This window comes from Crocodylus porosus, unplaced genomic scaffold (assembly GCF_001723895.1).
Source record: "Crocodylus porosus isolate Cpor-Errol unplaced genomic scaffold, CroPor_comp1, whole genome shotgun sequence".
In the NCBI taxonomy this organism is placed as follows: domain Eukaryota; kingdom Metazoa; phylum Chordata; order Crocodylia; family Crocodylidae; genus Crocodylus; species Crocodylus porosus.
Window position 1 is genome coordinate 84,643,981 of NW_017728886.1, and position 24,986 is coordinate 84,668,966.

At 39.8% G+C, this 24,986-nt stretch overlaps 1 protein-coding gene across 7 annotated transcripts in view; it reads right to left on the minus strand.

Annotated features, from left to right (window-relative positions):
- PDE1C (phosphodiesterase 1C) overlaps window positions 1-24,986 on the minus strand; it is a 479,499-nt gene that overhangs the window by 20,371 nt on the left and 434,142 nt on the right. For 5 of the 7 annotated variants that reach the window (XM_019538223.1, XM_019538225.1, XM_019538224.1 and 2 more), the window contains one exon: window positions 21,887-21,964. In XM_019538223.1, coding sequence (XP_019393768.1) covers window positions 21,887-21,964 — 78 coding nt within the window. Of the gene's footprint in view, window positions 1-3,006; window positions 3,417-21,886; window positions 21,965-24,986 lie in introns of those variants that run through there. The other 2 variants (XM_019538255.1, XM_019538237.1) reach the window with 2 other exon arrangements.

A 24,986-nucleotide genomic window follows, 5' to 3' on the forward strand; every position in this document is an offset into this window, starting at 1 on the left:
GACTGGTGGAGCAGGGTGGTTGGGGAGGCTGGCAGGGGTCCTCCATGGTCCCCTCCCCCACCCCTAGTACTTACCATCTTAGAGTGGCTGCAGCTCCCTGCTGCAGCCACTGGGGACTGCCTGAATCATCAAAGCTCTCCGAATCTTTTCCAAAGATTTGGAGAGCTCTGAATCAATTCACACCTTTTAATTGGTCCCCTGATTCAATTCAGATTTGGAGATTTGGCCGCTGAATTGGGCCAAATCTCCTCCGAATCTAATCACCACCTCAAGCTTCACGTAGCCCTACTGAGGATACTATATTTTATTAGGCCCATAAAGATCCATTCATCCTCGTATATGGAACCTGAGTTTAATGCACTCATAGAAATCTTTCGTGAAATAAGAGAAAATTAAATGGAAGAAGTTTTGCGATTTTTAACAAGCAGGTAGCATCTCTTCTGCAGTTTGACTGAGAGATGACAAGAGAAATTATTTCTTGCCTCTCCGTGCACTAGTACACTACTCCTGAGTGTTTCAGTAAGACAGGTTTCAGTGAGAAAGGAGTACCACTGAGTAGGGTCAATTAGGCTCAGATCCTGAAAAGACAATCATATAGATAAAGCTTTTCATCTTTACCATTCTATTGGTAGTATCTTAACTCCCACATTTAAGTTGTTTGTAAAATGAGTGATAAGTTTATATTTAATTTTGATGATATTCATATGAGGTTTTATGAGTTTATATTCAGATTTTTAAAGCCAGAAAGAACCAATAGTCTAACATCCTATATATCATTGATCATTACATTTCACTCAAGTACCTCCATGGTAAGTCCACTAACTCATACTTGGCTAAATTATATCTTCCAGAATAGGATCTAAACATGATCTGAAGTCATCAAGAGATGAAAAATACATTTTGGGGGGGCAGTTTCTTCCAATGGTTTATTACCCTAACTGACAGAGGAAAAAACCTTACAGCCTGATGTTGCAAAATTGGGCTACTGGATGACAGCCAAGAAATGGTTGAGCATAAATAAAACAGTCTCTTTTCATTGCTCAAGAGCAAGGTTTCCTAAGAAAAATAGTTATAGTTTGAGATAAATTAATTTTTAAATGATTTCAGTTTTAATGATCTAAGCAGCTTTAGTACATTAGGTGGGGATGTTTTTTTAAATATAAGCTAAATCTTCTACCATTGCTTCAGAGCTTATGCACATGAAACCCCCAATAACTTCAATAGGAATTTCAGCTGAGAGTAGGTTGAGCCAGCAGTGCAGCGTTTGCCTCTGTGTTATTTATATGTTGTCATTGTCTCTTTAGAGAATTTAACAATGATGGAAGGTCAAACTATAGCTGCTCTGGGTGTGGACCACGCTGAAGCTGATAGAGAGTCTGAGAAAGGAGCACCTGCAGAGCTGGGGTTTAAGGAATTAGATTGTTCTGAGTTCTTTTCCTTGTATGAGAAGATCTAAGATAGAGGGACCAGCTGATGAATTCCTGACTCTTGATTCACTACAGTAGTTTTTTAAAACACATTTCTTCCAAGTAAAAATATTTTATTAAGTGTTATTTTGTTCCGAGTATGAGACAAACCAAAACTAAATCTCTAACTTGGAACAAACTCATATTACGGTGTGTGACATAAGAATTCAAACATGAATCTTAATGTTGCAAATGGCTCTTGCCTTAAATAATGGGCTGAACCCAAAACCTGGACACAAACGCTCCTGAGATCTAAGGAGTTCAAAGTTGAAATCTAGATCCAGATAAAGCGGAGTTTTGCTAATGTTAAGTGAGACTAATACAATGTATGGCAACATTTCCTACAAGCATCCTAAACATTGTTCATCCCTGTGCATTTTCATCTTAAGTAGAAACAGGGATTTCAATTCTAATATAGGTTGGTGGTAATATAAAGTCCTGTGCTTTTGAACATAAAATATAGATAAGTTGATTTCTTCTAGGCTAGTGTTTTCCATCTTTTCTATGAAGTAAAAGGGCATGAAAGCAGTCCGACTCATGGTAAAATAGGTGACTAACACACCAAGACTACACACTGAATAAAAAAGAACCAAGAAAAACAACTTGTGTGTGTATGTGTGTGTGTTGAATTACATGTAAAACAAGTAAAATTAAGCTGTAATGAGCTGGATTCTTACCAAGCTGAAATTTAGCAAAGCATTTAAACGTGTGTGTTTAATGCTTTTCATGAAAAGGATACTTTGCTGAACCAAGGCCTGAGCGAGTTAGTGTATAGTTCATCTTGAAAGCTCGGCCAAATTCACTGCTGGTGTCAGCATGTACAACTCTATCAGCTTCACAGACTTGTACCCACTGACTCCAGCAGTGTATTTGGGACACATTGTTTTTCATCTTTCTTTGTCTGACCAGACTTTTGTAGTTACAATTTTCCTATCCTTTGACTCAGCCATTCAATCAGTGATGAAAGAAATGTCCCACTGAGTTGAAAGAAGGAATTGATCTGTGTGATTCCCTGCTGCCCTCTTCCTTTCAGTCCTTTGGGTCAGATAAAAGTAGTTACAAGCAGCAGATGTGAGAAATAGATCGTTATTTGTGATTACTAGCTATGGAAGACATCACAAATCGCACATCCCCTTAGAGACTGAGGGGGCAACTGTCCCCTGTGAATGTAACATTTGTGAGTCATTACTTTTTTTCTGTTTTGCTAAATGCATAAACAAGATAATTCAAAGACTGAATGAATTTGCCTGCAAAATAAAAAAACAAAAAAAGCCATCCATATCATCAGATAGTGTCACAAAAAACTGTGTAACAATATGAAATCCTCATGAGCGTGACATAAACCTGACAGTCTACAGATTCTGAAACTCACAATGCTTATGAACAAGATCCTCTGTAGCAAGGCTAAAACTGATATCATGTTGTCTGCTTAGCAGCCGAAAAAAAAAGTGCAATAATTTCAAGCCTCTTTCCACATGGTTTGATTTTCTTATTCACCATTTCATCCCATGTTTCATACAGTGGGGTTATAGCAAAGAGCTGTGTTGGCTTCTAAGAGGGTCCTCATTTATTTGCTTGGCCTGTCCAGAAAGCGGAGTCATTTTGTTAAGGAAAAAACCCAACAAACTGAAGAAACAAAAACAAACCGCATACACACACACACACACAAAGAAAAAAAGAGAAGAAAAAGAAAAAACAATCCCCAAAACCCAGAGTCATTAACTGTGACACAGCCAGTGGGAGGAGGAGTGTTTTGAAAGCTGTAATAACGCCTTCCCCAGAAACTGGTCTATTCGGAAGGAGGAGAGGAATGAAGAAGCTCAGCTAAAATGATGAAAGAAATTTGCAGTCTCTTTTATATATATTTTTATTCTTCTGTATCTGGAAAAAAAAGAGAGAGAAGAAAGTGTCAATGCTGCCTTTTCTGCCCAGTGTCCAAGGAGCAGGAATCTGGGAAAGAAGAAAAAGGGTATCAGTTTAGACATCCTTATTCCCTCCAAATTGCACAGCCTCGCTTAATTTCAAAAAGGTCACAATGGGCACTGCAGCATCGACCTTTTGCTTGCTTGATTTAGAGCAACGTGCCCTCCTGCATACAGCGGGGCAACTGTCCGCCCACTGAAATCAACACAAGTTTGATTGCAACAGGGTCAGATTCAGGCTCCGTGAAGATCATTTTAATATTTTTCAGTTTCCAGCACTCTGACCACCCTTGCTTAGCAGCCATTTCTGCATCTCTTTGACTGTAAAATGGGCATATGTATATCTATGTGGGGAGTGAAGGCTTTCCACATGAAAAATGCACTCTAAAAGGCTCCATTTCACAGAGAAGCAATGGCTTGCAATAAGAAGATTCAGTGCACAACTTCATCATATATGGGTAGCTGCCTAACATCTCACACAAAGCATTTAGTTTATGCACTTTCTGAATTCAGAGTAAATAAAAAGCCAGTTTAGCAGAGTGGATTTAAAGCACTAGCTTGAATTGGATCACAAATGTGAATGAGTTTTGGTGGCTGCATTCTAATCTCTAGAAAATACTTGTTCACAGCCCCACATAATTCAGCATACCATCAGCCTCTTGTCTAGTACCACATGCCAGGATGTATACAAACGTACATAAATGTACATGCCAAGATGTCCATATGTACAGTGATCTGCATAAAAATTAAGGTATGTTGGTATCACTGTGTGGTTAAGTTTGTTTTGCTTTTGTTCACCTTATAATTAAATTAACCAGAGTCTGTTAGGTTCATAAACATTATATTTATGCCTGAATTACCTAAGTTCACAGGAGATACATTTCTGAAATCACCAGCTCACAAATGCAAGATACCTTTCAGTACTTTCACAAAAATTAAAATTAAAAAAATACCTTCCAGTAGCAAAATAGAGTGAATATTGATTTTTCATGGTATTTTATGCTATTTTTTCCACACAGCACTGGTACCTATTTTGCTGTGGACTTATGGTAAAGTGGGGCATATGTGAACAAGTTCTTTGAGGGAGATTGCTCTTTTTAGACAAAATAGAACAAACATTGGTAGACTAGGTCATTCTATTAAACACTGAAAGATTTGAATTGTATATTTGTCTTGGATAACTAAATCATTGGTTTTTCTCTGCTCCCACCATCTCAGAAACCTCAAATGATGAGCTAAACCTGACAGAAGAGCTAACTGGGCAAATAACAACTCAAAGGTTCAAAAGTAAAGTGTGCTGAACCAAATTCATCCCTGATATAGTATCTCAGTTCACTTCACTGATTTCAATGGAATTATACTGCACGTGACTCTCCATACTGAACTGCTCTCCCTGGAGATGTTTTGAGAAATCAAGAAGCATTTTTCTTTATTGCCAACAAAATAGAACACTTATCCAATAGCCAACGACCCCGCTAGCAGCCTTCCTGGAAAACCACAGGTTAATTAGACAAGGGTCAAGTGAGTTTTGAGATGTTTAGGCTCCTGTGAATAACCAGTATTTTCAGCATCTACCCATATCAGCTAGATGAAGTTGATGGGTTGGATAATTAATTCTATCCAATAAAACCCATCTCACATAGAGTTTACATATACTGTAATCTCTTCTTGCTGCAGGAGTGATTCTGTGCCACATTTTTTTTTCTCTGTCACCATCCATAAAGATGTTTTCTTTTAGACAAAGACCATGGGGTTTGCAACCTTAGGTTTGCTTTCCTGACTACATCTGAGACAAAAAGATATTGCGTCTGCTGAGTACACAAAACACAGCAGCTGTTGCACAAAGTACCTGTCCACAGATATGTCTCATACTCTTTTATTGTGCACACAACACAGGGACTTTTCATATTATTATGTTCTGTGAGTTGCTGAATTGATTTAAAAATAAAAGAAAACCTGGATATTCCACCTACCAGTGTGATTCCCAAGAATGTACAATTGAGAACTAGGCTTCACTGGGTTTCTAAAGCAAATTACACCTCCAGATCCACTGAGAACATCATATAATGTCTAACAACAACATCATATGTCTCCGTTGCTTCCTATATCTAAAGGAGCTCGATCTGATTTACAAATGTTAACCTGACCTCATAACAGCCCTGTAAGAAGCTTCATTACCCTCATTTTAAAGAGGAGCTACTAAAGTACACAAGGTTAAGGGCATCATTTAGCAGAAGGACTGAGCCCACATAAGGCCAAGTGAAGTCAAATGAAGCTGTGGGTGTTCAGTTCTTATTTTGGAATATCAGGCTTTAAATGATCTGCTTATGGTCACACAGTAAGTCTCTGCCAGAGCTGTAAGCAGAAATTACTCCTGTGCTAGTCTTTAACCACAAAACTAACTTTTCTTCTCCACTCACTGGAAGGAAAAAATTCCCCATATTTTGAAAGTTCTCTGTGGGGAAAAAGAGTACTTATTGCTTTTCATGTCTATCCACCTCATCATGAGCTACTCTGGCAACCAAATATCAGCACAGGTTTCCCTCACTTTACATGGGTTCTGTATATGCAAATTCACTCTTATGCAATGATCCTTCTTATACCAAAAATTGTTATATTCAAGGTAAATTTACTCTTTTGCGATCACCATGGTGGAAGCCCTCAGTCAGCTGCTTTGTGCAGTGTATGATGGGAGTGATGCGCACCAAAATATAGTCTCCTGTGTGCATCTGTGCTCCTCATCATTGTCTGCAACATGTTTTTTCTGTAGTTGCCTTCATTATTATGGCTTTTAAGTGTCCCACTAGCTTATCCAAAACAAAACTCCAGTGATGTGGAGTCTGACACTGAAGATCCTTCATCATCTTCTCTTCACACCAACTAAACATTCACCACCACCACCCTGTGCTTGTGTGTACTGTCTGCTGTTGGTGAGTACCAAATTGTCTTGTAAAAGTGGTAGAAATGGGGCTGGGGGTCAGTACAGTCAAGGTCTTGGAATGTATCCCTATTTGTTACATTGTAAAGTGGGTTCCCTTTAAGGAAATTTGAGTTATGCATCATTTTCCAGGAACGCATGTACAGCATAAAACAAGGAAAATCTGTATCATATTTGCTTAGCACAGAGAAAACCAGCACAAACAATTGTTTTGCCTTTGGAAGGATACTTTTGGGTGAAGCAAACAGTTTGGCTCATTAGGTGGATATCTCTTTGCATACAATATGGCTTTTCTAACTGTGTGGAATCCAAAAACTACACTAGCCCTGGAAAAAGTCTTGGATTCGCACTCATTTCAAATTGTTTTAGTGCAAACATTAGCATAAATTGACAGAGACCACTAACAAAGAAAAAAAAAACATACAGTATTCAACATCCAGCACAACTTTAAGCAGGAAAAATGGGAATAAATATAACTTCACTGTCAGAAATAACCTTATATATGTGTGCCTGTGTCTTAGATTTTTGTCAAATTGATTTTTGTCCTTGCTGACTTTAGATCTGGTTTTTGATCACTATTGAAAATATTAAAATGAGATACAACTTCTGTTGTGACTTCCTTTGTTCTCCATTCCATAATAGTCCTCAACTCAACCACGTCCAAACTGGACAGGGTCACTATGCCTCAAACCTATACTAATAGGGCCTTCTCAATGACAACAAATGCCCTTGTGGACAAATTCAAACCATGTCCCACATTGTAGACTCATGTCCATTTACTATGCTGTCTGGTGGCCTTCAAGTTCTTCACACTGGTGATGACATGGCCTTAAGATGACTGAAACAATATGCTGAAACCACATATACTAAATAAAAGAAATACTAGTGCAGACTTAGAGACAGCAGCCTAATAATAATTGTATCTCTTCTACCATTTGAAATACATATTAGGGTATTTTCACCTAGTTCGCCTTTAAGTGAATTCTTCATAAGGTTTGTAAGTGTCTGTTTGGGACAATTTACTGAAATATATATCTTACTGTTCTATATCTGCCTCCATTCCTTCTACAGACTGTGCAACTTACCATGAGGCTGACTGAAGATATTGGAAAACCAGTGATTAACCAGTGATTAACATTCATGCCTCCCTGACTAAACAAATATCAAAAAGTCTTAGAGCTTACAAGTATTAGAACTTGAAGTATTTGGTATCAATTATGCCTGTCTAATTCTAACTTGAGCTAGCTGCTCCCATGTACAGTACAGATATAGAACTGCATAGTCATTCAGAGTTCAGATGAGAGTTCAGACTGACTCAGAAAGTATGCCTGTTATGTGCAACTCATTTGGCACATCTACATGTGCATTAAGGCACTTACCCTAATGTGCATGAAATTTAGTACCTCCAGGTGCCTATACACTATAAGTAAGTGTGGAGGCTACTCTGACGTGCTGGAATTCCAGCGCATCAGAACAGATTTGCTAATCCAGTCTGCTGGAGTGTGGCAATTGCTGCGCTCTAACAGCCTCCTGCATCATGTGTGGCCCTCCCCCCACCCCTCTCTGCACTTAAAATCTTGGAGCCACTCTAATTAAAATGCCCCCTCTCGCCACCCCAGAGCACATGTAAAACTGCCCTCCAATGTGTGGTATTAAACAAATGCACATTAGTCTTCATGTCTTAATGCACATTAACATCTGCACACGGTTTTTAAGTGATGTTTAGGCTACTGACAGAAGTTACACATAAACCAGTTTAAGTGATCAGAAACTGGTTTAAACCTGTAACAGAACAGAAGTTCAGTGCACATAAACCAGATTCAAAATGGCTGAAACTGGTTTAAGATAAACCTGATTGAATGTAGTATCAGACTTAACTGATCTGAGTCAAACTGATTTATGAAACTTCTGTCCCAGACCCCCTCCTGATTCAAGTTAAATCACAGTCCCCCAGCATCCCAGCATGCTTTTCAGCTCTGAGCTAGGCTGTGCTATCTGCTCCAGCAGAGAAAGGTTGTGGGGGAGGCAGGGACTGCCCTTCATGAGGCAAACCCTGGCTGGGGTCTGAGGTCAAGGAGGGCGGTTAAATGTCATTTCCCCCAAGTACAGAGCTGCCCTGCCCTGCCCTGCCCTGCCCTGTTCAAAACTTATTGCTTGCTGTGACTATGGACTACAAATGCCAGAGGCACTTGAAAGCAGGAAGAGGAAGTGATAAGCAACTCTGAAGAGTCCTGCTGATGTGATTCTGGACTACAAATCTCAGAGACCTTGGAGGCGACAGGAAGAGGAAGCGAGCACACAGCCCATACTGGCTACATGCCAGAGAGCTTGCTCTAGCACCCCTCAACTTCTGGTGTGAGTCACTGAAGGTATGTGGCTGCATTTCCTAAATCAAACGTTAATGTCTGTCCAGTTGTTTCTCAATTTAATCTCTGCAGTTTAGACTAACCTGCAAAGATTGACTCAATTCAGCCTTGGGATTTTTGATTGTCTGTACTTAGCCTTAATGTGCATTTTTACTGTGCGTGAGTGTAATAGCATCTTTTTTACATGATGCTTTAATGCTCAATAAAATAGGCTACTGCACATTAAAGCACATGTGTAGATGCACCCATAGGGCAAAATATTTAGTTGCTATAGATCAGTGTAGTTCTACTGAAGTTGATGGAGCTACAATAATAACACCAGCTGAAGATCTGCCTTATATAGATAATGCCTGGCTTTTTCCTCACCAACTGGGTGTTAGCTTCCCAGAATTTTGGAAGGCACAATACTTCCCAGAGCTATCACTGGGTTCATATAAATCCCACACATCTCCTGATGCAGTGCTGTGACATAGCTAATCCCAACAGTTTTAATATTCTTAAATTTTTCCCCCTAAAAGTGAGCAGTGCTGATGGACTATAAGAGACTTCAATAAGGAATGAAGATTTTTATCAGCAGTTTTTTTGGAACAATCTGCATACGTCATTTGAGTAACGCATTCACTCTGCATTGATACAGTCCACATACCACTTCAAACCATTATGTACTCTCTTAGTTCTCTGTGCACAGAGCATACGTGGCTAACGCACATATCCCATGTATTATTTTGTCATTCTCATATTTCTTTATTATATACAATTTTAAAAAAATTATAAAGGTATAGAGTGACACTATAGTTAGGACTGCACCAGGATATTATTTTTAATGTGGTGATTTTCCAGCTCAGATCTGAAAAGATTACTTAACATGTCAATGCCCCTATTAGCAGTATTCTCCCAAAGCACATTTTATTCATACTCCTGATGATAATGAAAGTCCACATTGTTCCTTTCTCATTCTCTCACATCTAAGCTAGTAGGAAAATTTTAGTCAAAGTTTCATAAGAAAAAGCTATTATTATAAAACTGGATCTTTTAAATGAAACTATATGGCTCCTAACAAAAAAATCTCACAAACAAACAAAACAATAAAATTTGTTAGGAGCAACTATATTGCTTCTAACAAAAATCTCAGAATATTTCAGAATGATACTATTTCCATTTTGGAGTTACTTTGTAAACTTTAGCATTGATACAATACTGTGTTATACTTTCCCCAGTTCTTTTTCTTTTTCTTTTTTTTACATTATTTATTATATGTTAATAGCAGTAGCAATTAACACAAAGAGACAGATCCTGTTCCACCCATTAAGCCCATTAAATCCACTTAGTTGCAAGTATTAGGACCTAGATGCCTAATAGATGGAGAAGGATATGGGCCAAAGCGTCAAACTGTTATATTACAACAAAACCATGAGACACCTTCACTGAGAAAAGAACGTTTCAATCACTTCCAGATTTTGCTTATTTTACTTTTTTTACAATTAAACGAAAATGCACCATTATAGACATGTCATTAGGTAATATAGAAATAAAATTATAAACAAAATTAAAAATTGACAGAAATCTCAAAGTGCCAAATAATCTTGTCTCAAACAAGTTTTTCAGAACTTCCTTTTCGTAAAAATATACAGGTTCTCCCCCAGTTTGAAATTAATACAAATTTCACAATATTGAATTTTCCAGCAGAGTAGCAATTCTAGCCTTGACTAGCTTTATTTTCATCTTGTTTCTGTCTCCCATCTGCCTAAGACTTCAATATCACAGAACCCTCTACTATGGAATAGTACCCATGACACCCCTTGAAGTACTTCAGTGCCTTTTCTTGTGTTGGCCAAATTAAAAAAAATATGCAACAATAATAGATACTAACCAACTATGCTAATCTTCAAGCAGAGTATGATGAATTGCCAATCATCTACTCTAGTGAAGAGATTTCAAGTAACTGACAACCTGAAAATTGTTCATGTAAAAAATTACAACAGAAACTTTTGCAGCTAACAGGATGTGTTGATAAACGGTTTACACACAAGTCTGCAATGCATTTAATTTTGCTAGATCCAGGGCAGAAATTCTCTATACCTGGAAGGTCCTTATTTTAGAGGTGCTAAGTACCTCTTGTCCTCCACTGGACTTTTAGCTGCTGTTTAGCTTTGGGCACCTAAATTTGAAAATTTTAACTAAAATTATTTGGTTAAAATTTTTGCATCTGGAAGTAGAACTCAAGCATTACTCTAGACCGTACATAACTTTGTGGTAAGACATACACATTTACTTTACCATTTTTGGTAAGTCTGCAACACCTTTTTAAAGAAAATTTAGAGCACATAAAATTATCCATATTATGGTACTGTCTTTACTCTTGCATTGGAAAAGACAGTAAGGGAAGCCTCTGAAACACAGCACTGTAATCAATATGTTAGGAAATATGTGTTTTAATTAATCCCCATTATCTAATCACTTAAAGAATCAGACATTTTAAAGTGATGTTTATTTCCAAGGAAAACTGAACGTTGCTCAAAGTTACTAGAGTCCTGTTTGAAAGGGGAGGGAAACAAAGCAAAGCAAAACAGGAATAAATAATCAGGAAAAACACTGAATACTTGTTTGGTATTTATTTGAAATGGCATTTCTTTGATATAACAGATGACCCAGGTGTTTAACATTAATTTTGCTAGGGGAAAAATGGTATTAGCATAGAAAATACTTTCTGGCTTTGGCACATAATTATTCTTAAATCAATCATGAATTCAAATAATTCCATGTCCTGTTCACACTAATCTTGAGATCTGTCTGACAGCTTCTATTACATTTGACCTAAAATTACTTCAACAGGAAAAAGAGAGATTAGTTGTTCTTAATATATTTTGCATGATTACAAACACATTTTGGAAATTCAGAACATAAAGAGAAAAACAGTAAGTGTCTAGACAGATGGGATGGTTAGCTGAAAACATTTTGCTTCCCAGGCAAACTACTTAGGAGTGAACACTGTGAAACAATCCAGAGAAGCTAATGCAAAAGATTACTTATGATTGCATAATCAAACAATGCTGTGGTTAAATGTCTGGTCGTGTCTACTGCATATGCATCACAAGGGTTTCTTTTTCACAAGTGGCAACTAGAATAGTAGTCCTCTATGTGTACAAGACCATGAACCGGGGCAGATCTGGGAGGCAGGGGGAGGAGGAGTGGTGTACAATTAAACACCCTTTTCTTCCTGGTTTGCTGCTGAGAGCTCTGCTCTCAGCTATTGGGTGCATGTACAGGGAGCTCTCCATTGCTGTTGCACTCCTCTTTCCAGCATCCTAGACCTACCATTGTCAATTAAGATTGCTACTAGTAAAACACAGGCCAATCAAGCATCCGCAAAAGATGCATGGACCCTTGAATCAGAAATCAAATACTACAATCAGAACTGTGCAAATAATATTTTGATTCAAGACAAAGCTGAAAAGTTGCATGAAAATTTCATTTTGGGCTGAACCAAAAGATAATTCTCAGCTTGGTCAGGGCAAAACAAAATTTAAAAAGATCTAGGGTTCAAATGGAAAAAAAAAAATCCTGGGCACAAAACTTTTAAATTGTTTAAACTCTTTTTAAAAAAATCAAATCAAGTTGTTTTAACTTTGTGAGACAAAATGCCACTTCCAAATAAAAAGTAAAACTGCTTCAAATAAAAAATGTCAAAGTAGTATTTTTGAATGTCTCCAAATGTCTTCTCTTCAGTTTCCTAGCCCAAACTATTTGCCAGTTTTGACCCAAATTTGCTATTTTTTGAGATGACCTCAAACTGGATATAAAATATCCATCATAAAACTTTGCCCAGCTACAGTTATAATCATCTGGGCCTAGACGTCCTTTAACATGGGGCATCAATTTAAAGGCAGACCAGAGAATGAACCTGGCTAGTGGTGGACAAAAGCCTTCCTCTTAAATGCTGTAGGAAAGCACTAATTATAGCCAACTTGCAAAAAGACTTTTATTCCAAACAAAGATTACTCTACTATGTAAAGTAATTCTGGTCTGCAAAGGTAAGCTGCTATAATTTCCTGTTTGGCCATACAAACACAGCAATCAGCCAACCTCAGTAGTGGATTTAATGACCCATTATGCACCAACAAAGTAAAACACAACTGACAGTCTGAAGAAACCTTTTTTAAAACTGTGTTACTCCATGCTGCATAATCATAGTGTTCTTTCACTTGTTTAGGCTTTATATAGGCACATCAACATTGCATTGTCCAAGCCCTTGTCCTTAAAAATATCCACGATACAAGGCGATAGCTACATTTGTTAGGAGAGCAATAAAGTGGATACTATCCACCAATATTCCTTCAGAAGTTATTTAGAATCACAGAATAATACAATAGTAGGACCAGAAGGGCCCTGTAAGATCATTAAGTCTGGTCCCCTGCCATGGGCAGGAGGTAGCTGGGCTCAAACAAGCTCAATGAGGTGCTTGTCCAGCCTCCTCTTGAACACCTCATGGGATGCCAACTGTACCACCTCTGCTGGGAGTGTATTCCAGATTCTAGACACCCTGATGAAAAATAAGTTTTTCCTTATGTCCAGCCTAAATTTTTCCTCAACTAGCTTGTGCCCATTGGAACTCATCCTCCCAAGGGGTGCCTTTCCAAAGAGTTGCTCCTCTAGATCTTGGTGTTCGACCTGACACACTTGTAGGTGGCTATGAAGTTACCTCTCAGTCTTCTCTCACTTAAACTGAACAAACCTAGTTCATGGAGTTTCTCCTCATAGGGCTTATCCTCCAGGCCCCTGATCATACAGGTGGCCCTTCTCTGTACCCTTTCGAGCTTATCCACATTCCTCTTGAAGTGCAATGCCCAGAACCGGACACAGTACTTCAGCTGTGGTCTTACCAATGTTGAATAGAGGGGGAGGAGCACCTCTTGGATCAGCATTGGCTGATACATGCCAGAGTTCTCTTTGCCCTGCTGGTGACTTCATCACACTGATGGCTTATATTCATCCTCTGGTTGATTGTCACTCCCAGGTCCCTTTCAGATGCATTGTCCACCAGAGGACCACCACTCATTGTATAATTATAATGAGGGTTCCTCCTACCTAGATGAAGGAACTGGTACTTGCCCCTATTAAACCTCATCTGATTGTGTTGATCCCACAGGACCAGCCTGTCAAGGTCATCCTGGATCCTTACCCTGTCCTCAGATGTGCCTGCATTTCCCACAGCTTGGAGTCATCTGCAAACTTAATCATTGTGCTTTCCACTCCCTCAACCAAGTCACTGATAAAGATGTTAAAGAGCACAGGTCCAAGACACTTCATGGTAATATGGTGTAGCAGTTGCTTGCATTCATTTGACCAAAGTTGAGTAAGAGAAGGAAAGGCAAAGGAAACAATTCAAATAATGAGCAAATAGACATTAATATGATTTAGAATAGAACCTATTAAGAACATTTCTTTATTCTCTAGCCTTATTTAATCATCTTTTGATATTGGGCTAGATAATAAAGTAAAACATTCAGGTCCACCTTACGATTTTCACTCTTCCTGAACAACAGTTCTGACTGAAATGCCCACTTGTAGGTATACCAAGTTACCGTTTCTTAAAAAATTAATTTTTGAAAACTAGGTAAGAAGTCCTTTTGCCCTAACAGGCTGGCCACCTGTTAGAGGCTTTTTAAGACCTTAGGATTTTTTAAAAATTAAGATTTTTTAAGAATGTTATTTCTTTAAATGAATGTGAATTTTATCAATTTAACTCAGTTGCTTGATATGCCTTACCTGTTTTGGTTGGTCATTTATATCTGATTATTAAATAATAATTGGGTATAATTAGCTGTGCGAAGCTTCGGGTGCTGATTCAATTTGAAGGAGATTTGGTCAGATTTGGCTGTCAAATCTCTGAATCTGAATTGAAATGGGAGACCCATTAAAAGCTCTGAATCAATTTGAAGCTCTCTGAATAAATTCAGAAAAGATTCAGAATGCTTTGGACAGATTCAGCGATTTGGGCAGTCCCTGCTTGCTGCCACAGGGAGCTGGACCCAGACACCATGCCAGTAAGCGGGGGGGGGGGAGGCTGAATGAGGGGACCATGGGGGGACCTCCACCAGGCCCTATCCCCTGCCTGCTTCCCCATCTCCCCGAGCACCCTCAACCCCCACCTGCTCTCCCAGCCCCATCAATGACTGCCCTGCCTGGCCCTAGCATCCCAGCTCTTTAAAAACAAAAAAACTCTGCACTCACTGGATCCTGCCAGGCCAGGGGGGGAGGCAATCCCCACTGCTCTGTGCTGCATGGAGGGCTCTGCTATGAGCCCCCATCCTCCACCCATTCTCTCAGCCCCATCAATGGCTGCCCCGCCCAGCCCCAGCATCTCAGCTCTTTAAAAAACAAAAAACAAAATCCCACACTCACCAGCTGCTGAAGGAGCCTCAATACTTCTGGGGGGCTCATGGCAGAGCCCCCCATGTAGCCCTGGGAATTGGGCGGCAGCAAAGATCGCCTTCCTGCCTGGCAAGAGCCGATGAGTGCGGGGCTTTTTTTTTTTTTTAAGAGCTGGGACACTGGGGCTGGGCGGGGCAGCCATTGATGGGAGAGCAGGCAGGGGATGGGGCTTGTTTGATTTGGAGATCTGGGTGATTTGGCGGTGGCTGAATCGCTGAGTCAGATTTGGCCAAATCGATTTGGGGCAGTGTTTCAAATCACGGAATCAAATCATTGTTCCCTGAATCAGCCGAATCCGAAGCAAATACTAGCCACTTTGCACAGGCCTTGTGTGGATAGCAAAATGATGTCAAGCTTTCCCATAAGCTTCTGAAGAAGTGACTGTTTCTTCAAGATATGTGCGTGTGTGTGTACAGAGACCAGCTCAATAAACACCATTTTCTAGACTAAAGTATTTAACTGCTACTGGAATTCAAATGACAATTATTATTAATAAAGGAGACATAGTCTACAGCAATTATCATGACCCACTGAAATCCCAATATGCCTTTGTAGTTGGACTGTGGGAAGCATCCTATATAGTGTTGAAACAGAGTAGTGCAAGGCAGTATCTATTGTATTTACCACATGAACTCAGGAAAACACCAAATAGAAATTTATTTCTGTCAGTAAGAAAGAAATCAGGCTACCTTCTGGCACAAAGGAATAGTGCCTCTCTTTATACAAGCTCAAATCTATCTTCCTCATGCTATCACCCTATTTGAATCTAAGGACAAACCTTGTTCATCTGCTCACTTGAGTAACCAACATTGGTAAGTGAGTAAGGTGAACAGGTTGTCCCTCCAGTGCAATGGTTCCTTATTGCCAAGACACTTCCCCTTTGGGATATTAATTGAAGCCAGAAAGACTTATAACACTGGACTGCAATACTGGAAACCATGTGCTTGCTTCCAGGGAGTAACTGCAGAGACAGGCAGCATTTCTGATGCAATTGATGTTTTGTTAAAAGTTCTACTCTTCTGTATCAAACTAGCGAAAAATCCCTGCTAGCTTTAGCACCAACTTCTCAGTACAAACATGGAACTACTGCCATTAAAAAGACCTAGAACTCTGAAAAGTATTCTGTATTTGCATGTCTGCAAACCTATTCTGCAGAGACATATACTATCAGATAACCACACTAGCTAATCTGCCAATGCAGATCTTTTTGAGGGGCAGTTAGGACAGTGAAAATCACTAGCATAATTAGGGCAGAGCAACAGGGCAACAACCACAGGTGCTGTTGGGGAGGGAGCAAAAAGACTGGCTTTTGTCACAGCTGCACAACTGCAATCACAAAAGCAGCAGCAATCAGAAATTGCCGCCAACCCTTTGCATTGCAGCCACCGTGGGTGTCTTACCATGTTATTACACAGCTGGCAAAAATGGAACCCCCTGGGTAATGGAACATGTTGCAATAATGGCACGATTGCCACCTAGTCAACAGCAGAAGGTTGCAAACATAACTAGAAAGGCCCAGGTACATTTACCTAAGGTTGAATAATATTAACCTGCTCACTTAAGAAAACCAACTACATTTCTGTCTTCTTGATGAGTTGCTTAAGCATGTGCATTTAGGATACATCTCTGTATTCTCACTATATCCTAAGCCCAATCTTTTGGAAAGGCGGAGCTCATGATACATGTTAAGGTCCCACCTGTTAAAATGCAGAATTGCTATGTGACCACTAGATGGGAGCATTGCTTATTATACACTTGGACTATTTTATTTTTTCTGAATAGCAGTTTCTTTAGCCAAGAGTGCTGATATAACTGAACCTGCTGCACTGCCTCTGAAATGACACAGCCAGTATGTCTATTACTAAATGAATAAGTCCACGCAATTAAAAACACAAAAATAATCTTTCTAATTTTCTGTTATTCCTAATTTAATTGGCATAATGCATTCCGTTTATAATGTAGATACCACACTAATCACTAGAATCTAAAAACATACATTCCCCTTTTTTTCTTCTTATGTGTTCCATTTATTGTCTGCAGTTGTGCTATTTCTTTTACATCGTCATTCTGTCCTGTCTTTTCCTACTAGTGATGTACTCCACAGTTATTTTCCTCATAACCAGTCATTTAAGTGACTGACAGCAGGCAACTCACCAACAATATTTTGTAGGTTCAGAAGAACCAACTCAAAAACTTCCTAAAATATTAGGAAACTCTTCTTCACAGTCACAGTGTCCAGATTATGGAATAAGCTTCCTCCAGAGGTCGTGCAATCACCTAACCTCGAAATCTTCAAGAGGAGACTGGATGATCACCTTGCTGGGGTCACCTGACCCCAGTTGTCTAGCCTATCTGGTGCAGGGGGCTAGACCCAATGATCTTCTCAGGTCCCTTCCAGCCTTACAATCTATGAATCTATGAAAAACTATCAACCTTCACTTGAGGCTGCTGCTTATCAAGACTCAAACTGATCTTACCTGATCTGCCAGTACTCACAAGGTAGCCATGCAAGCTCTAGAAAGATTTTTCAACCCATGCTGAGCTCCATGTTGCCATATACCTGATACATATATAGTCAAAGCAAGGTGCAACAATTTAAATTATTGCACTATAAATAATATAAAGACTAAACTGAGGACCCTGCTACATGTTGCATATGTTACACAATGAACTGGTTAGTCACGTAATAAATTTAGACTAGCCACAAGTGCAAAGTAGAATTGGCCACAAGTGCAAAGTATCACACAATTAACTGGCAATAAATTTAGACCATCCACATGGGCAAAGTAATTATCACACCATAAAAATGACTATCCAGCTACAAAAAGAGCCAATCAGCTACTAAGTTAGTGCTTGAAAATATGTAATATCTCTGTAGCTGGTTTCTATCCAGCTTTAATTTGAATGTGCAGCAGGGACCTGCAATGCAACCCATCATAGGCAAGTGATTACACATAGTTTAGGGTCTGCAGGTAGGTTTACATAGCTGAGCTGGCTAAAACAGCTAGTTTGGGTACTAATAGCAAATTAGCTGTGGTAATACAGAGCTCAACCCAAGCAGTAATACCCTCCTGAGAGGCAGGTTAAATAAATATAGTTAGTTCACACAAGGCTTCACACTGTGTAGTACCAACAGCATAACATATTCTGTACCTACCTAGTAGGGCTGTGTGAGGCTTCACACCGTGCTTCAGATCCAGGGAAGCTTTGGATGCTTCAGCATCCAAAGCAGCATGTCCAGATGGAAGCGCTGGTTTCTTTAGGCTTTCCAAACCGCTTCGGAAAAGCTTTGGAGAGCTGGTCATAGGGTATAATAGGGAATCAATAAAATATCTAACTTTGTTGTTTTTGTCTGATTTAGATTAAACTTGCAGGGATGGTAGCCTCTGCTGAGAACATGAAGCCTGCCAAGTTTCAAGAAGATAGGTGCAGAAGTTTGGGAGGAATTTCACCCCAAATTCTTGAAAGCAAAACTCATGTCACGTGTATGTTACACCACAGTGGGCTGCAAATTGCAGAGGTGGTGGCTCCTGCTGAGGCCACGAAGCTTGCCAAATTTCAAGGAGATAAGAGGAGGGGTTTGGGGGAAACCGCACCTTAGGCTGTGGACAAGCTAAACTTGTGACATGGGTGACACTGTGTGTGTTAAGGTGCAGCAGGGTGAAAGCTGCAGGGATGGTAGCCCCAGCTGAGGCCACAAAGCCTGCCAGCTGTCAAGGACATCGGTGCAGGGGGGTTCTGGGGCCCTGCACCTCTAGCTGCTGACAGGCAAAACTCTTGACATGGATGCTTGTGCAACTGACTGTTTCTGTCTTGGGGTAGTTGATTGTCTGTATTGATTAGCAAGGATTAACACCTGCAAAACCACAGACTAAGGAGAGGAAATAATCAACACACACAATCAACTGCCCCAGAAGCCCTGCACCTATCTACTTGACGACAGGTGGCAGGCTTTGTGGTGCAGTTCCCCCCAAAACCCTGCACCTATCTTTTTAAAGCTTGGCAAGTTTCATGCTCTCAGCAGAGGCTACCACCCTGGCAAGTTTCATTCAAATCAGACAAAAAACAACAAAGTTATAGATATTTAATTGATTCCTCATTATACCCTCTGGCTGGATCTCCGAGGCAGCTCCAAAGCTTTGGAGCTACTTTGGCTGGATTGAAGCAGGAAACTGATCCAGAGCTCTGGAGATTGGATCACGGCTATCCGAAGTGGCTGGATCCAGAACCAGATCGAGTAGCTAGCTACTCACACAGGCCTACTACCTAGTTTCATTCCCTCTCCCTTTCTCTCCCCTCCTCACCCCCACCTTTTCCTCTAGCAGGTGAAAGTATATTTATTAGTGTGGAAGAGGGCATGCTCACAGCCGTAAGCATATAACCATATGCAAAGCTAATATTTACTTTTCTGGATCTCTCACTTTGCTCGTAAAGAAGCTTGTTCCAGGATAAATAAATGATAGATCTGGTTAAATTATATTTAACAAATAAAAGAGAACCAAAAACAGATCTTTTCTTGTTCTGCTGGTCATTAACAATTTTTTCATGATTTTTGTCCATGCAATCATCTGTAATTCTCCAAAGGGTACATCTACACTTGCCCCTATGGCATCGTTGTTACTGCACTGCAGTAACAGCCATTACTGTGCTGTGCCAGCAGGGTACAGTTATTTTTGGCCATTATATCACTGTAGCAGCATGCTCTAGTGAGGATGTAGCTGTGGTGTCACTATGGCGACATACCTGTGGAATCACAGATTGTGCCCACCAATGCTACACCGCCGTAGCGCATTGCTATGGCGTCTCATGTAGATGTACCCAAAGAGTGTGAATGGGAAAAAAAACCCAACCATTGACTCTGAGGGTGGTTCCTGAACTGTTAAATTTAACTACTTCCTGAAGGTGATTATCATGGATACTGGTTCTCCTTCCTAACTGGATGACCAAAATTTAACAGGAGATCAAAAATGGTTATTCAGGAATGAATAGCAAATAGTGGCTTCATGCCTTCAATCTCCTTCTAAGGGAATACTAAAGGTATCCATCCCTTTCAGATCCCTATCTCCTGGACCTCCAACCTATACCACCTACTCTTTAATCATCCCAAGAGTAAAAAAATGTGACCTTAGGAAGTTTGATTTTGCCCCTATCTTGTGGGTTCACAAGGAAGGCAGCTTTCTCTTGCTTCCCAGCTGACTTACTCCACCCCTTGTAGGGTCTTTTCTGCAGACGGTTGTTGCTGAAGACGCTCTCTAAGGAGGTCCCAATCCTCTCCAGTACTCATCTTACTTGCCCTTTATCCCAGCTGTTACTTGTCAGTTATTTAACAGTAGCTGAGGGACTAACTATTCTGTCTATTAAGCCCTTTTGGGCTGTTGCACTTTGGAGTATACCCCATTATATGAATCTATGAAGATTTGGGAATTCACAGATATTTTTATGACCACATAGCAGGTCATGATTACAGCATGCTCCTCTAAATAGTAGTGAACTGAGCTTGAATCAGTTGTTCGTGGATGGGGGTGTTTTCTGGCAGTAGGTACGGTATACAAGGAACATGGCTTTCTAACACAACAAGCGAGTCAAACTTTGTCCAGAACACAATTTTATAAAACTGCTTATTCATGTGTGTGTAATTAATATGTGTCCTTGAATCAAGTACTTACTTTATGGTTAGTCATATATTCTTTTTAATTATAATGTTATCACAATAATGTTATGGTTATCAGATAATTCATACACATGCATTCAATTTAAGGGACACATTCTATTTCAATGAATTAGAGGATTAATATGATTCTAAACTTTGCCTGTAGTAATTATAATAGGGTCATGGTACTTGAATATCTAAACTAAGTACTGTATGATGTCACTGAATATGTAGGCTGTATTTGCTCTGTGAATTTAACAGAGATATACGAACAAACAAAAGGTAACATTATGTTATGATTCAGTTTATAATGGCAATATTTACTAAATAACTTCTGAAACAATGAGTCCAGATTCTCAGCTATGTCAGTGTATCTCTGGATACAGGTGATGACACAAAAAGGGGTAAAAGTGTCTTAGAGTCACCTTTACACATTCCCAATATTTGGGACTGCTGGGAGCCACTTTGACTCCTGGCATAACTTAGAGCAGACTCAGGGTTCTTCTATTTATTCCCAGCTGCCCTGATAAACAATAGACCAGCACTTCTGAACCAGGGGTACCTGTACCCCCAGGAGGTATGTGAGCTATATTTCATACATTGTCTAACACAGGTCAAAGGCCTAAAACAATGTCTTGACAATTGAAAGGGGGTACATGAAGTCTCACTCTGAGACCAAGGGGCACGTCGACAGAAAAAGGTTTGCAACCGCTGCAATAGACCGTTTCACAATTTGGGATCAATGGAGTGAAGCAGTGCTTCAGGCATATCCCTTCTCAGCTTGTTCTTAATAAGTCTCTTACACACCAGGGATGCTCATCTCTGCATGCTTACTCCACTAATCCCAGCAAGCTAAACCAGGGATATCTTGATTTTATAATGGCACAGTGCAATGTATGATTATAAACAATGAGCCAAAAATTTGCAAATTTTGAAGTCAGTGGATTTATTGTGCATTTATACTGATATGCTTCAGAATGAAATTTGGTCCAATGAAAATCAGAAAGATGAAGCTAAGCCTGTCCATATTTCTTTTCAGTGACTATTGGCTGCCTAGAATGCAGTAGACTTCATATATTGATGGGAAAATGTAATAGAAATGAAGTCCTTACCATCTGTCGTCTTTGATTCATTTCCCACATTTGACTGATCTTTCTTGTCTGATTTGTTATTATCTTCCTTTAATTCCCCTGGAAACAAGTATTAAGACATATTCACCTTCAGTATAGGATGCAACTTAACATTGCCTCTCACCCAGTCAAATCAGAAGATTCAGTAAAGAGTTTTTAATGGAAACTATGATACACAGAATTAGTAGAGATTTTGTATTAACAAACCATTGTATAATGAATCACCAAAGCTTGGGTTTTAACAGGAAATTCAAGCTTTGCAATACACATTTTGTAAATGTAATAAAAAAATATAATCTCTTTAGTCCAAAATTGAATCTATATTGTAATCCCATTCACAATGACAGAAACTATGCCCAATACACTTAAATATAGCCTAGTCTTAGTTTTATAAGCAAGAGGTCAAATTTGCATACCATCAAATGGCTATACCTTGAAATGGCCAAGGATACTTTAGTAATAAGACAACCCATGTTTTATAGGATCCAACCCACCTAGACATATCCAAACAATCAAATTCAGTTTTGTTTGACTCTTAGTTATTAGCCACCTCCATTAATAGATAGCATCATAAGGTTGGAAGATACCTCGGTGGTCGTTTTGTCCAACTCCTTGCCTGAATGCAGAGGGGACTAGTGCCTCCTGAGTCTGCAGTGGCATAATTTGTGGGCGGGCCCAGGAGCAGGCCCAGGGGTGGGCCAAAAGCCCCATATCTACTTCTATAATTCTGTGCCACAGCTTAGTGCCTTCCCCCACTCAACATGCCACCAGCCTGCATGACAAAAACATTGCCCCATGCTGAGCAGTGCCGAGTTGGGGGCCAGTCTCAGGGGCACATCCTTCCCCCTGTGTCTCCCCTACCAGTCACCTCTGGGATGCAATATTCCTATGCCATCCCAGACAATTGCTTAAAAACCACCAGTTAAGCGGTGCTTTTACAATTTCCATAACTTGTTCCATTGCCCTACTGTTCTTACTATTAGGAAGTTACTTCTGAGATTTAATTTCAGTTTCCTTTGAGGCAGTGTAAAACCATTGCTTCATGTTCTGCCCATTTTTAACTAGTCCTCTAACAACAGTTAAGTTACATTTCAGATCACTGTGTGGCTGTGACCTGTGGGATAGTCTTGGACTCTATGTCTATATAGAGAGTCTTGGACTCTCCAGGCCAAAAGGGCTGGGCCTTTACCATATCTATAAGTGATGCAGAATGAAGACAGCGGCTGGTAAACCTGAAGTGTATTTCCCTGGAATGTGCTTTAGGGCCACCCTCACCCTCCATCCTCACTGACCAGATACCTCAATCACATACAGTAGAGACTGTAATAGGACTACCCAAACAAGAGTTTTCTACCTTTTCTTTCTCCCCTGTCACTTTTCATCCTTTCCTCAGTCTATCAGAAAATCTACAACAGGTCTTACCCTAGATATTCACATCTGGAGTCACAAAATCAGGATGTTTGGCCTTCTCTGGGGCAGTCTGTTGGTCTGAGATAGACTAGCCTCATGATGTAGTCTGTTCCTCAAGGGCTTCAGGCTTTAAACAGTGATGTTGACACCATGCTATATAACCATGGAGCTGGGGCAACAGGCATGGGCCTGCTTCATCTACTCTGCTTCCCAAGGAGCCTCTACTAATAAAGTCCTAAAGAAAAAGCTGCAATTTAAAGCTGTCATCCCAAGACAGAAGCTGCCTTCACCTTCCCAGTGCCTGAAGAAGGGTGTTTGTGCCTGAAAGCTTGCAAAGAGCTTCTAACTATTTAGTTGATCTGATAAAAGATATCACATCTACCCAAAGAACCTCGTCTGCCTATGTCCTTAGACCAACACAGCTACAACCAACAACCCTTCACCTTCCCTTGTAGTCAACACTCTGGCTGCTAAAAAGCCCAGTCTCTGTTAAAATGCATAAAAATCCTCCTGCAGGTTTCCAGCCAAAGAGGGATTAATCACAAATCCTAACACAGTAACAGTAAATTAAAACTTTACTAATTCACATTAATGAGTAGTAAAACCAGAGTAGACAATCACATTTAGGGAATTATCCAGCATCCTATAGTGTCAATGGGAAAAAGAAAGAAAGAAGAATATTCACAGATTCCTACAGTAGTATTCATTCAGGAACAAATTCCAGGCAAAAAGGCCCTTGTCTTTATTTTAAGTTACAAGCACCTTTCTCTGTACTGAAATCTTCATTGTGTTTTAGTTCAAAAGTCTGCCACTACCATTTTCTCAGTGCTGATGCACATTTCGCCATTTATACAAATGTATGTGCCACAGTGCTGGGCACTTTAAAAAGCGCCCGGCACTGTGGTCGAAGCATGTGTACAAATAGATTCTGAAATCTGGACTCATATTATACATCTAAACCAAAACTGCATTCCTTATTTCAACAGTCCTGTATCTGTGTTTGAAACATATATGATGCAAAATCCTACTGAAGTCAACAGACGGACCCCCTTTGATTTTAACAAGGTTTGGATACCACTTAAAGTGCTCAGTTGTGCCTCATAGGCACCAACCTCATTTGGTCAGACAAAGAGAGATGACTTTATAGGCTGGTTTAGAAACCAGTTAGAACCTGGAAGACCGATTCAAATCCTGGCTCTAATAAATATTTAATTATTTATACAAAGTGGAGCAGCTCCACCAAGAGACAGAGAGACACCTATCCTAGAGTACCCATTAGCACACTGGCTAAGTCTCATATAGAAAATTGAAGTTCAAGTCCCAGGTCTGAATGAATCGGATCAAAAATGTGAAATGGGGTCTTTTTATTTTCCTTGAGCTTATATAATTGGAATGAGTTCCCCCCCTCCTTTTTTTTTCCAACCCCCCCCCACAAAAAACATCATTATCCTGATGCAAAGTGAAACATGTTTTGAAATCTCAACAATTGTTATAGAATGGGAAAATTATTTCCCACCCATCTGTAGTCCTAAGACAAAACCTTGCAAGTTTTATAAGTAATGGATATGGGAGAACATCTGTTCACCAGAGCGCCCCATGGGATGACGAGGTCGAACGGTCACAAACTCCTGCAAGACCGTTTCAGGCTGGACATAAGGAAGAATTTCTTTAC